Source organism: Pogona vitticeps, chromosome 6 (assembly GCF_051106095.1).
Source record: "Pogona vitticeps strain Pit_001003342236 chromosome 6, PviZW2.1, whole genome shotgun sequence".
In the NCBI taxonomy this organism is placed as follows: Eukaryota; Metazoa; Chordata; class Lepidosauria; order Squamata; family Agamidae; genus Pogona; species Pogona vitticeps.
In genome coordinates, this window is record NC_135788.1 from 20,424,105 (window position 1) to 20,437,745 (window position 13,641).

General features: G+C 37.4%; 1 protein-coding gene across 1 annotated transcript in view; it reads right to left on the reverse strand.

The window, feature by feature from the left end:
- Positions 1 to 748: 748 nt before the first annotated feature.
- Positions 749 to 13,641, reverse strand: part of PLXDC2 (plexin domain containing 2) — a 262,609-nt gene continuing 249,716 nt past the window's right edge. Inside the window, exons 13-14 of the mRNA XM_020801961.3 lie at positions 7,179 to 7,339; positions 749 to 3,097 (exon numbers count right to left, since the gene is read on the reverse strand). Coding sequence (XP_020657620.2) covers positions 2,981 to 3,097; positions 7,179 to 7,339 — 278 coding nt within the window. The 3' untranslated portion in view covers positions 749 to 2,980. The remainder of the gene's footprint in view (positions 3,098 to 7,178; positions 7,340 to 13,641) is intronic.

The following is a 13,641-nucleotide window of genomic DNA, read 5'->3' on the forward strand; positions in this document are numbered from 1 at the left end:
AGAACTGTATCAGCGGGAGAGCCTCTGTTATCCCTATTTTGGAAAGCCTCACTTTCTAGAACCGTCAGGCTACAAGTATCTGGCTTTGAGAGGTCCTGAAGTGCCAGCCACTTTGGGAGTGGTGCCTTAGAATACTACCTGGCCTATTTATTTATTTATTTATTTATTTATTTATTTATTTATTTATTTATTTATTTATTTATTTATTTATTTATTTATTTATTTATTTATGTATGTATGTATGTATGTATGTATGTATGTATGTATGTATGTATGTATGTATGTATGTATGTATGTATGTATGTATGTATGTATGTATGTATGTATGTAGATTCTACCACTCTGGGCGGCTTCCAACATAAAATATGTACATTAAATCAGTACAAACATTATAACATAATTCATAACAGATACAGTGCCTAAGATATAAAAATTAAATAAAATAATAGGGGAAAGAAAACAGAATCGAGAGCTGGTAGAAAGGAAGGCTTTGTGGGCAATGGCTCTTCTCTGCTTGCTACTGGCAGCTGAGAAAGCTTGTCTAATAGCAGGCAGCACACTATGTTTCTTTCATACACAAGAGAACAGGATATAGTAAGAAATGTTTTCTTACCTACAGATAATGGTTGGTGTTTCAACACAAGAGCACAGTTTCAAAACAAGAGCACTGTCCTTAAGCTCATTCTTGGTGACTTGGTAACAAACAGCAAAATGGATTAAACAGAACAAATAATGAACAGAGAAAATATGGTATTGTATTATTTACTGAAGGAAGTAACAAGTAAAAATCAGGTTGTTGTTTGAAAAAAACAGATACCATACAAGTATTGACATGACATTGTAAAGAACTGTGTTATAAAGGTGGCACCTAAAACAGTTATCTGAGTAACTCAAAACCTGAAACTGCTTTGTTGTTCCTTACCATAATTCAAGTGCTTCTGCTCATATTGCATGTGAAAAATGATGAATGGCAAAATTCACAATGCGATGTCCATACAAAATCTGAAAAGACGTTTTACTAACTCAGTGTATATTTCCCCCTTTCCATCCAAAGGAATATTTTCACTGGCAGATTTTAAAAAATATTTATCTTTCCCTAATCAGGGAAGGAAAGGGTTCTGTTGTTAAAGAAACTGTGGTTCCAAAAGGCAGGCAAAGTTGCAGCACTGCACTTAAATGAACCACTTTCCCTATACAACATAAACATTTATTATAATATTAAGGATTATTTTACAACTCAGTGGAAATATGCAGTAATGCAATCTATTTCCATCGTCTGGATGGCAAAAAATGCAATCTTTAACAGTCACAAGAGCCTGCCTTGTGTTAGCTATAAAAAAAATAGATATTTAATATATATATATATATTTATGTATATATCTATGAAGCTACTATGTGCATTAAACAATATTTCTACATGAATCTGCAGGGATTGCAAGACTTTTAATGTTTATCTAGGAGAGGGGTGCATTGGAACCAACGATGCTATTCTTAAGAGACCAGTGACAAAACAGCAAGAATTTAAAATCATACTAGTCCCTTACCCTGTTGCCTATGACGGTAGTTTCCTCCCAACATTTGCCAGAGACATTCGCTACTTCTGATTCAGGCTTTCAGGGTTTGCAAGCAATATGCCTGAAGCTAACAGACAAAGCCTATGCACAGTTCCTCTGATGTTAAATCCCATTGAGTTCTGTGGATCTTACAGTGAATTTTCATTACACATATAGCAATTTGATAGGAATTTAACTGCCAGGGCCTCATTCCATGGAATTCTCAGATTTTTAGCCTGATGAACAGTTGAGTGTTTGTTGCTCTAGTTCAAAGGAACGCTCAAAGAACTCTCTAGCAAAAAATTCTAAGTAACTTACCAAAGACTAGGCTGGCTAGATATCTCAGTGGTTCAGTGTCTGGCTGTTGTGCCAGAGGTTGGGAGCTTGATTTCCCACTGGGAGAAGAGCCAGCCTGTGTGGCCTTGGGCAAGCTGCACAGCCCCAGGATGCCCCCAAAAGCGTAAACCACTTCTGAATACAGTATTCTATTGTTATAATTATCAAACACTACAGATCTCAGCAGTCCATAAGATGGAGCCATGGCAGTAAAAATAGCATCAAACTGCATGAAGAATGTGGTGTAAATACACTGTTACACTCAAGGGAATGATATCCTCAGTCTTTATTTTGTGAACACTGAGACTGAATATTAGTCCAATTTCACTGCACTTAATCCAGCTGGCAGCCCACTTTCACCATAGTGAAAACCTTGCATTTCTTAAAAAAAACCAACAACAAAAAACCCTGAAACCAAATTCTTTCTTATTTTTTCCAACTATAGAACTGTAATTGTGATTTTTTTTCTTAAAAACCACAGTCCGAACAATAGAAGCCTACAATATACAAGAAACACTCTGCTATTTTCAGATATATATTGTGTCTATGGAATGGAAAGGAAAAAAACCCCATAGCATGGCTCATGAAAGTATAGAAAATTGCTAAGCTATGTTATCTGCATTGGAGTGGTCTCACCAGCAGCCTTGACAAGGAGGAGCATTGCCTCCGGGCATGAAAGAGCACCCATTTGTAACAGTTAAAAAGCGCACAGCATGGTGCTGGATCAAATAGGGAAGCACTGTTTGGAACTAAAGCTTTCCTTAGATTTCCTGGATTTCTCTACATCTCCTACTCTTAAACTCAGAACGTGGCAACTGTGTCCATCACTGTCATAGTACAGGTTTTTCAGAAGCATGCAACTGAAATACTCTTGACCAATTTTGTCTGACAAACAGAATCTCACTGAAAGGGTCACCAAGTATCCCGCATGTAGTTCTTTTTCCTTGGAGAAAGTTTATCCAGAAATCCATTCTGTCTGTCTGTCTCTCTCTCTCCTGGGTTACAGCAGCTTAGGTTTCCTTTTCTTCAATGAGAGGCAGAGTAAATGTCTTACACCTGTAGGCCAGTACTGGTGATCTGCCTGAGAAATCCTAGCACTGTTCGGATACAATGAAACCTTCCTTCTCGCCAACAGGTTCCACTTCAGCATATGCAGGGTGTCCAGATCCTCTCCGAAATTTCATGGCAGGCCACCTGCTTGGGCGACGCTGGAAGAACAAAGACAATAAAAGAACACTAGGTTATTGGAATCATGTTATGCATTTCTTATGCCGATTTCTATACAAAACCATGCACAAATATTAGTCCCAATTACAGTAGGACTATTCAATGCAGGGGACATGTGAAAGCAGTATTTACACAAGTCCCACTCATTCAACGGGCTTATTTTTGTTGAGACTAGGAATTGGATTTAACTCGTAGAATTTGTTCAGAAATATTGCTAGAGAATAAAATAGTGGAGCCATATTTAAAGAAACAAAACACTGGATCAGATTAAATTAGATTGAATTAAATTTAGCAGAAGAAAGTTGGGGTAAAAACCATTATTTGTCTCTTTATGTGACAGTGTGTTGTGGGGGAGAATATCTCATTCTTCAGCAGAATTCCTGTCTGCTAATTTTTATTTTTTCATTATATTTACATCTTGCCTTTCGCCCACCAAATGGCACTCAGGATGGCTAACAATGAAAAAATCAGTGAAATCTAATACAGATTAAAGACATAAAAGTAAGAAACAGCACTCATGAGATTAATAGTCTAACTTGCAGGGCAAAGGTCTTTGACTATTAGGAAGAAGAACAGAAAGTTCTCAGAGTTATTTTTCAGAGGAGAAAAAAAGTCTGCAGAGGATGGAAAAGCAGGAAAGGTAGGTACAGTGGTGCTTCGCATAGCGATCGCTCCGTTTAGCGATGAAATCGCTTTGCGATGCATTTTTTGCGATTGCAAAAGCGATCACTTTGCGATGTTCCCTATGGGGGATTTCCTTTTACGATGCTCGGTTCCCTGCTTCAGGAACTGAGCATCGCAAAGCGACAACTTTAAAACAGCTGATCGGCGGTTTCAAAATGGCCACCAGGTAAACAAAATGCCGCCCACTGTGTTTAGGGACGGATTCCTCGCTTAAGAGGCAGCGAAAATGGCTGCGCTATGGAGGATCCTTGCTGAACTGTAAGTTTTAAGCCCATAAGAACACAGTGAAGGGGTTTCAATGTGTTTCTATGGCTTTTTAATATCGCATAGCGACGTTTTCGTTCTGCAGTGATTTTTGCGGAACGAATTAATGTCGCAATGCGAGGCACCACTGTATACATATTTCTGCCCTTATCTGCTGTTTAGCAAATCAGGTGAATGTATGCATAGTAGCAATAGCAACGTGCTGCCAAGTAAATTATGACTTATGGTGGGCCTTTCTCAGGGTTTTCCAGGTAGAGAATACTCAGAAGTGGTTTACCATTCCCTTTTTCTGGGGGTGCCCTGGGACTGTGCAGCTTGCCCAAGGCTACACAAGCTGGCTGTATTTACATGGGTAATTGGACTCACAAACTTTGCCTCCACAGCCAGATACCTAAATCACTGAGCTATCCAGTCAGCTACATAGTTATAAATGAGATATATATTAATAGGGTTTTTCAGTGTATGCATGAATATATGTGTGCATCAGAACAAGTTTCTATACAGGTGTTTGAAAGTGAAGAAAAAAAGTTTATTTACTTTGAATAATTCTTTAGTTATTCTTTGGCTGAAATCTTTTGTCCAACAAAGAAACCCATTAGTTCACTGAACTGGGTTGATGACCCAGATTCAAGTGTCAAAATATTTTGGCTGTTAATTTAGAAAACAAAACAAAAAGTTAATTAGCCTCATGGGGTTTGTGGCTCTTCAGCTGACAGCAGCTGCAAGGAGAACCCTAATGAATTTCCTACCAAGTTTAGTCTCAACAGCAATTGGTGGAAAAAAGAGTGGGATGAAGTGACATATTATTTCAGACCAAATTTACAACTCTTCATCTTCAACAAGGTCTTGCCACTTGTTACTTGAAATACAGATTTTTAAATAGTACATCAAGAGAAACACATTTGCAGAAGATATCTGTAGAATTGAGGTCATGTTACCATTTTAATGTCAAGCTGATTTCGATTTATGGTGACTCTAACAGAGTTTTTGAGACATTCAAGGAGTGACTCACCACTACCTTCCAACAGTGATTTTTTTTTTTTACAGGTGAGTGGTGCTTTGAACCACCTCTCTTGATTTCTAGTCTGACACCACAGTGGTTGTCAGCATCCTATTAGTAACATTAAAATGCAATTTGAGGCAAATTCTAAGGCAAGAATGGATAAAGTGAGGCAAACTATTAACCAGGTCCAGAGGGCAAAACTCCCACAATGCTTGGCTGTGAGGACCTCTTTGAGCCAGACATGTGGGACCTGGCTGGCTCTGGAGAATCTGATAGCAAACTGTAGAGTATGACAGAGAACTTTGCTCGAACTGAGAGAGTATGGTGGGAAATTTCTAAAATTTTAATTAAATTTAACTTAATTTAATTTATATACCTACCCTTCAGTGTGAGGCACTATTCTAGGTGGTTTACAACAAACTAAAACATATCTTAACAAACAGAAATAAACAATACAAATTAAGACAATTAACGGCATAAAACCAAATGGCGCTGGTGACACTTTTTCCCTATAATAGTGTACAATGAGATCCGATGAATGTCTACTGAAAAGTAAGCTCCCATAACCACATTGTTCCTGGAAGAATAGGTAAAGAATTGCTCCATTTCTAAAGCACAACTGTGGAACAACATTATCACCATATGTATAGGAAAAGTAATTTTAGACACACACACACAGAGTGAAAGCAACAGGAGTAGTTAAATGTGTAGTTATGTGCATAACTAAGTATTATGAAGGTAAAAATACTCTGAATGCTGTAAGCAACTGAGTGATCAGTTATGCGCATGCAACAGAGAGATAAAGATTGGGGGATAAGTGACGAAAGGAAAGATTGGTTATAGAATGACTGAACAGATGTGTTCTCTGGGGTATAATGATTTTCACAGATTGCACAGGCACAGGGATATGAGGATATTAGCATTTAATGGTGTCTGGAAAAAACTGAAATGCTCAATGTCATGCCTTATAATGGGCTTAAAAGGAGCTATATAATTTTTATGTATGCCAATAATGCAAGACATTTCACCTATTATAAGAATGCAGTTACAGCAGTTATGAGCACTGTGCATACTCTTATTTCAGTATAAGTTTGCTGAGACTTTATAAGCATTTCATTCCATGGGCTTGTTGCAAAAGAAACTCATAATGTCTGCAGTATGGACCATTTCTAAGCCATGTTGTTTCATCCACTAGAGCACAGAGTAAGGATGTCTGAAACAATTCTGCAAACTGAAAGACTTGCTAAGCCCAAAAAGACTGCAGTTCATTGTGAGAGATTTCCATTATATTAAGCTGATTTTGCCATTTACTGTGTGCGGCAGCAGAGATACAAATTATGAAGGCCTTCAACAGATACACAGTACATCACTTACGGATTCACCACAGTGTTATGTTGTTGTGATGACTTGCTTCACAACACCATTTATTAACAAACAAGAAAAAGATTACGTAGGATTGAGCTAGAAAGCACTGAAAGTGTTTCATTTTCAGTTTTGGATTTCATTGATTCATTTGGTACTTTTCCAACCGACCCTCCTACCTCTCCCTGTCTGTCTCTCTCTGTTTATTGGAGTCAAAAGTCCTCTAGGCAATTTCTAAAGCAGGAGGGGTTGAAGGGCTCTCTTGAAAATGTTGTTGTACTCAGATTCCCATCAACCTCAGCCAGCATAGCCAATGGTGAGGAATTAGGGGGCTGGAGTCCAACAGCATCGGGGTGGGGCAAATTTTGCCCACAATGGCAGACAACTGAAAAGCTCTACAATAGGACTGATGACTCTGGAGAAGTCAGGGAGCAATTTTCTGCTTCCCGGGAGTGCATGAACCTACAAAAATCTGCACTCAGTGCACCGTGGTTTTCTTAGTGGTGGGGAGATCACGCTCCAAATGCACTGTTGTTCGAATGGCCTGAGATACAATCACTGCCAGTTTATTGGACTATCTAGCAAAAGGTCAAGTATTGTAAATCAAATCCAAATGACAACAACATGACTGCAAAAGACAAATGACTCTTAAGACTATTTTACTGCTTCACTTTACAGGAAGCAGGGTCAGCTGCTGAATAGGTAACAAGCAGCACCTTTGGTGATGAAGTACTGTAAATGCATCTTACCTCGATGAAGAAGAGGCTGGCTGCTGATGTGGGATGATGATACATGTAGACTGTGACAAGTACTGCTGCTGCAACTATGAGGACCAGTATGAAAATGCCGACAATTAAGCCTGCATGAAGAGTTCCACCTTTCTTCTCCGCTGCACTGTCATCTGTCGAAGCTGTAAGAAAGCATATGTATTCGGCTTGGCAAGTTTCCATTTTATTTTCCCCACTTTTCCACACATCAACGAGCTATTGCCCTGACAAACCAAGGCAATTTTCCTCCCGGCGCTAGATACTCATGCAGTTTCACTGAAAAAGAACATTTCCAGATGTCTTATTATTTTCAGCTCCATAAACAATATTAATATCTACCTTCAGAAATGTAACTTAGACATTCTAGTGTTTCTGAATTAAAGGACATCCAAAATCTACTTTATCTACTAATGTGTTCACAGTTTCCTATGGGCATACATGAATCAAATATTATTTTGAAAGCTATGTACCAGTATCATGTCTCATATCCTTCAGGTTAACACTTTTTACAAATCTTTCCAAAGGAGAAATATGCATTTAGGAAATAGGGAGCCTTGTTTTTCCAAAAATTCTCTGCTGTTATGGAGCAGATGGTTATTAAATGAGTCGCAAATATTTTGATCTGATGAAAGCTTAAGCACCATATAAAAATATTGCTGAGAGCCATAATTTTCCTAAGCTTTATTACAATGTGTTTCATGTTGTAACACTTGTTGACAAAAGACAAAGGGGCAACAACTCAGAACAAGCCTGTCCTAAAGCAAACAATTTCTTCCCAAATCACCCAACAAAAACGCTAATTAAACCTGCTGTCATTTGGTTGAGTATATTTAGTTAGTTTGTTAACATCAAACTGCAGATGGCAAAGGATAATTCCAGTTTTGGACAGATCAGAAAACTGGAATAATCTTGAACAGGATAGTTAAAATGTAACAGTAGATTGCTCAGCCAGTTGTGACATAATTAAAAACACTGCCAGGATATTTTAGTGAGGTAAAACGAAAGAAGAGGAATGAAAGCTTGAGTTCTGTGCAAGTATCATTCAAGCTCAGCTTCTAGTATAGAGATTAAGGGGATAAATAACCGTGGGCTCTCCAGATGTTTTAGATCAATGGCTCCCAGACTTAGATCCCCAGATGTTCTTGGACTAAAAACCCCAGAAGACTTCACCACTAGCTGTGCTAGCTTGGATTTCTGGGACTTGTAGTCCAAGAACATCAGGGGGCCCAAAGTTGAGAAGTATTGCTTTAGACTAAGTCCTACAATCCTTTAACACTGACCATATTGGCTGCAGCTTCTGAGTGGTCAAGTAAAATATATCTGAAGGCCTTCAGCATTTTAATTTTGGTTTAAATTTCCTTTTTGCTTCTTCTGTCATATGGAAGAGATACTTTCTATTTCCTTTGTTGTCGTCATCGTCTTTGTCCCTCTGTTAAATAACTGACAAATTGCAGTTCAGATTCTTATATTATTTTGCCACCTTTTACTTCAGCTTCTGTTGTTTATAATTTTAAAAGTTTTTCTCAGTAATCCTTCAAGGCCTCTTTTGATTACAGGAATAGTCTTCATATATTATTCTCAGCAATCTGGTTTCATGCCACAGTTTTTCTGGGGCATGTTCTGTCAAGTACAGTCACACAAATCTGTTCTTCATATGGTTTCTAAATTCAGGAATGTTAATTAAATTATGTTTTAGCACTATGGTTGTTTTAGCACTCTTCAACTTTATCCTATTTGATATTAACAGTTTATGGTTAGTACCACAGTCTGCTTGTGGTCTTGTTTTTGCAGATAGAACAGCACGTCTCCATCTTCTAATTCCAATTATAGTCTATTTGATTTCCATATTGGTATCATGTCCATGTGTACAATAATTTGTTTATCTGTTCCGTTGCCTGAAATATGCATTTGCAAAAAATAAAAAATAAAAATAAAAAACATCAGAAAGGGCTAAATTCTCTAATGATGTCTGGATCTGCTTTATTTCCTCCCTCTACATTCTGATTACCCATGATAATCAGTACATTCTGTTTGGGTGTGTGATTAATTTCCTCCTGGACACTTGGACAGATGCTTTTGATTTCTTCTTTCTCAGTGTCTAAGTGGGCTATAAATTGGAATGTAACGTTATGTAAGTAGAAAATGAAGTAATGTATTTTCTGATTGGTCCCAGGAATGTATATAAGTCATGTGTAAAGAGAACATTTCATCTGCTGTAAGTCAGATCACTTATTTCTATGCTATATATTGTACCATGTTATGTTATGCTGCCAGATGAATGTCTATTCTCTCTGTATATATGTTAATAGTTGGTCTTTTACTCTCTCAGTGTTATAGTGTCTCTGCAACCTGATATCTCCTAACTCTGCTTATGTCCTGAGAATACATATATCAAACCAAAATTCTCAACAGAATTGTCAATATGTTTTTCATGAAGTCTAATTGATATGGATTGGTCACACGTTGTGTTAACCCTTAATTACTTGTGTTATGTCTTGCCATCCTATTACAGCTATATTGTTTCTTCTTTTTACTTCTGTGTACATCAGCAGTTAGATATCCTTCTAGCTTTAATCCACTTTCTTCATTTGTAACAGCACTATTTGTACTTATCCTTTGCTCCTCCCCAGTAGTTGAATGAGTGCCTTCTAACCAGACAATCTCATCCTCCAGCACTATCGCTTGTTATTTTTTAATTGTTTCATCTTATTTTTTCTGAGGAACAAATATTCAGAAGTGACTTATCATTACCTTTATCTGCATACTACTAAGAGTTAGTCGGAGTGTCAGTGCCATTGATCCTGCACTGCACTGTAAAGATTTCCCTCTTGGATGCAGACCTTAATGTGATGAGGAGGTTTGAATATGCTTGGGAAGCTGCGAGCCATATGATTAGGTAGCTAGAATTCATTTTGAGTCTAGACTGTTAGCAGGTCAACCAAGCTGGAATGATCAAAGCTGAAACACCAGACTAAGATGCACCCATTGTCTTCAGGACAATAAAAGCAGAAGCAGAAGGGAAGTGGTCTATCTATCATATAGGTCATTAGTGAAGCAGACAGTAAAGCACTAAAATTATCAATTAAAAAACCTTTCCAAATCTTGCCACTGCTAAGTTTAATAAATATATTGTTGGTATAGGTCCTTTCAAGTCACACCTAATTTACAGTAATCCTAAAAGGATTTCCAAAGCATGTGAAATATTTAAGCAATGGTTTTACCACTGCTATCCCTAAGTGAGCTTCCATGGCCAAATGGGAATTTGAACCCAGATATCATGAGTACTACTAGTTCATCAACTCTATTCACTACACCACATTGGTTAGAAAGAAAGAAATTTTTATTTGTTTGTTTGTTTATTCATCTATTTATTTATTTATTCATCTATTTATTCATCTATTTATTCATCTATTTATTTATTTATTTATTTATTTATTTATTTATTTATATCCCGCCTATCTGGTCATTGCGACCAGAAAGAAAGAAAGAAAGAAAGAAAGAAAGAAAGAAAGAGAAATGTGGTAAATAAAAGATTAAACCGTGGCTAGAGGGAAGAGCAACCCCTCTCAGTGAACCATGGTATGTTGGCCATCTATATCTAAGTTTCTATGTTTTAAGCACACAAAATCATTACATTCCCAGGAGAGATCAATACTGATTTCAATCAGTAGGTCTTCAGCAGAGAACAGACATAACAATCAACAAACACTAGAAGTAGCAATTTGTGTGTCTGTAAGCATAGTAAATGTAGCTAATAGTTTGTCAGAGCTATGCATGGTGAAATCTCAGTAGCTGGTAAACCAACCTCCAGATTAAGGATGCAGTGAATATGTGCACATTTTCTTGTTATCAATGAAAAATGGTCTACTATTCCGGTAGTCAAAAATTGACACATGCTGTTAAAAATGGACAAAATCTGTGAGAATGTTTGTGCTATGTGAGAATGAAAAGGCCATTATTCTTTGCCAGCAAGAGCATTCAGAAACAAATTGTGGATGGTTGGGTTATGTGAAAAATGTTGATTTAAAAAATGTTTCATTTTGCCCCAAACACAAGTTTTTCTGTGCAAAGTACAGGGTTTTCTCCTGCAAATACTACCACAAATGTTTTGCAAAAAATATGCTGAAATATTTTAAAAATGCACAAAGCTTTGCTTAACCATGTTCCATGGAAGGAACACTTTTGAAATTTTTCATTGTCACAAGAACAAAATGAGGGAACATTACATCCATACTCCAAACATGGAGCAGCACCAGCTATACATTTTGATGCCATCCGCAATGCAAGAAAGAATTATATGCAAAACTTCATTCATGTAGGACACATTTAGATATTTCTGTACTTCAGCAAAATAACAAGTCAGAGAATAAGAACCATAAAGCCAAATCCATCCAATTTGATATTCATAAAGTCTTTAGCATACCGGTTTGCAAATGAGAATCCCATTGCCTCCAGGAAATTCATCTACATCTACTGCTTCTAGTGGCCTCTGCTTATAAAATGTTCCATGTGGAAATGGGAAAAATTTGTATGTGAATGACTCTGTGTGTGTCTGTTTCAATACATAAACACACACACACACACAAAATATGGATTTTTAAGTGTGAAGAAATGTGAAAAGTAATTTCCATAAGTGAAGTTCCATAAATAGATAGCCTCAAGGTCAGGATGTAATAGGGGAAATTGGTTTTACTTGGCTTGAACAGACAATGAAGATCTGGTATCACCTTTTAAGTGATTTTCACTGGTAGATATCACCTGACAGTTTCTTTAGAGAGTGATGGAACAGAAGGGTGTGAGAGAAAACCTCAGAACCTCCTGCAGGCAAAAAGGATTTATTAAGCTTATCACATCCTACTAGGGCTGTTGCCAGCACAAATGAACCCTGTTTGGCTCATGTCCCTTCCCTTTTCCTGTCCTTAACCATTTCTCTTTGTTTTTTTCCCATTTGTCTATAAGAAGATGGTAACAAAGAACACTTAAGTTGTCCTAAATTTGGCAACTATGCATGATTAACATTTGACACTGAACAACATAAGTAGCATAATTACATACAAGACAACAGCAACAGGTATGCAAAAGTTAAATTGTGCCATCAATTCTATGTGAAACTATTGTCAAGCATAGGACCAGAACAAACAACATGAGAAAGCTCAAGGAGTCAAATCACAGTTATGATGATGGGGGAGAGTATTTTTTAAAAAACGTTCTTTTCCTCCTATGCCACTTTCCCAATCCTCAATTGCTCCTATTTCCTATACAAATTCATTTCTTCCACAGATGCAAATAGAAATGGGATGATTTATATGATGGAAACAGACAGGGGGAAAGTTTAAAAAATAACAAACAACCCAGACTTTCTTGCATGCTGTGGCCAGGCTATAATTCCCACCCTCCACTGCTTTTATTTTAAAATAGAAAATCCTGGAGATCCAGTTTCAGATCTCTTCTGCCAGTTTCCTGCTGTCTTGTTTTGGATCACAGAACACATTAGAAAGCCAGTCTATACCACACTGACCTCAAAATCTTAGGAAAATGATAACTCAGAGTCAACTGCTTCTTCTCCAGTCTAAGGGCTTGTCCACACTGTGAAATTTGGTGTGATCTGTCTGGTGCTCGAAAGGTCCTTAGCTTCACTGCTATTTATTTTAACTCAAGTACCCCTCCAAGAAGGCAGAACAAAGAGCTATTCTGCATCTCAATGAATTGTCCCCAAAAGATTGCATACCCTAGCCCTGTGCCAGGAAAATACGGGCCAGCTCTTAAAGAGGAAGGATGGATTGTTTTAAGTAGAAACACAAGTGGATGAGGTCTATTTTTCTGTGCCAAACTGTGCTATCAGGAAACCAGGTACCATAACTAGATGCCAGTATAGACATACTCTAAGATCTTAACAGCCAGAAACACAGCAGTGATGCTGTATGAATATTGTTGCTAGCCTATATACCAAGATTAAGGTACATCTAAGACTCATTCTCAAGTCAAAAAAAGAGATTTGAGCGTTCCGAATCTAAGTCGTGCTGGCCACGTGACAACGGAAACTGTCTTCGGACAAACACTGGCTCCACAGCTTGGAAACGGGGATGAGCACCGCCCCCTAGAGTCAAACACGACTGACTAAAATGTCAAGGGAAACCTTTACCTTTACCTTTAAGACTCATTCTGCGATGAACTAAATGAAGAAGTAACCCTCAGATAATTTACTCTAAAATCATTGTCACTGGAGTCAACAGCATTACTGTAGAAGTAAATGATTTATGGCACAAATCTTAATGTCTTTTATTTTTATTTTTATTTATTTATTTATTAGATTTCTATCCCACCCATCTAGACCAAGGGTCTACTGTGGGCGGTTTGCAAATTACATTACAATTTCCAGAAGAGCAAAGTGATTCAGGAATCACACTTTATTTGGCTTGCATACACAAGCTTTTATACACAATAT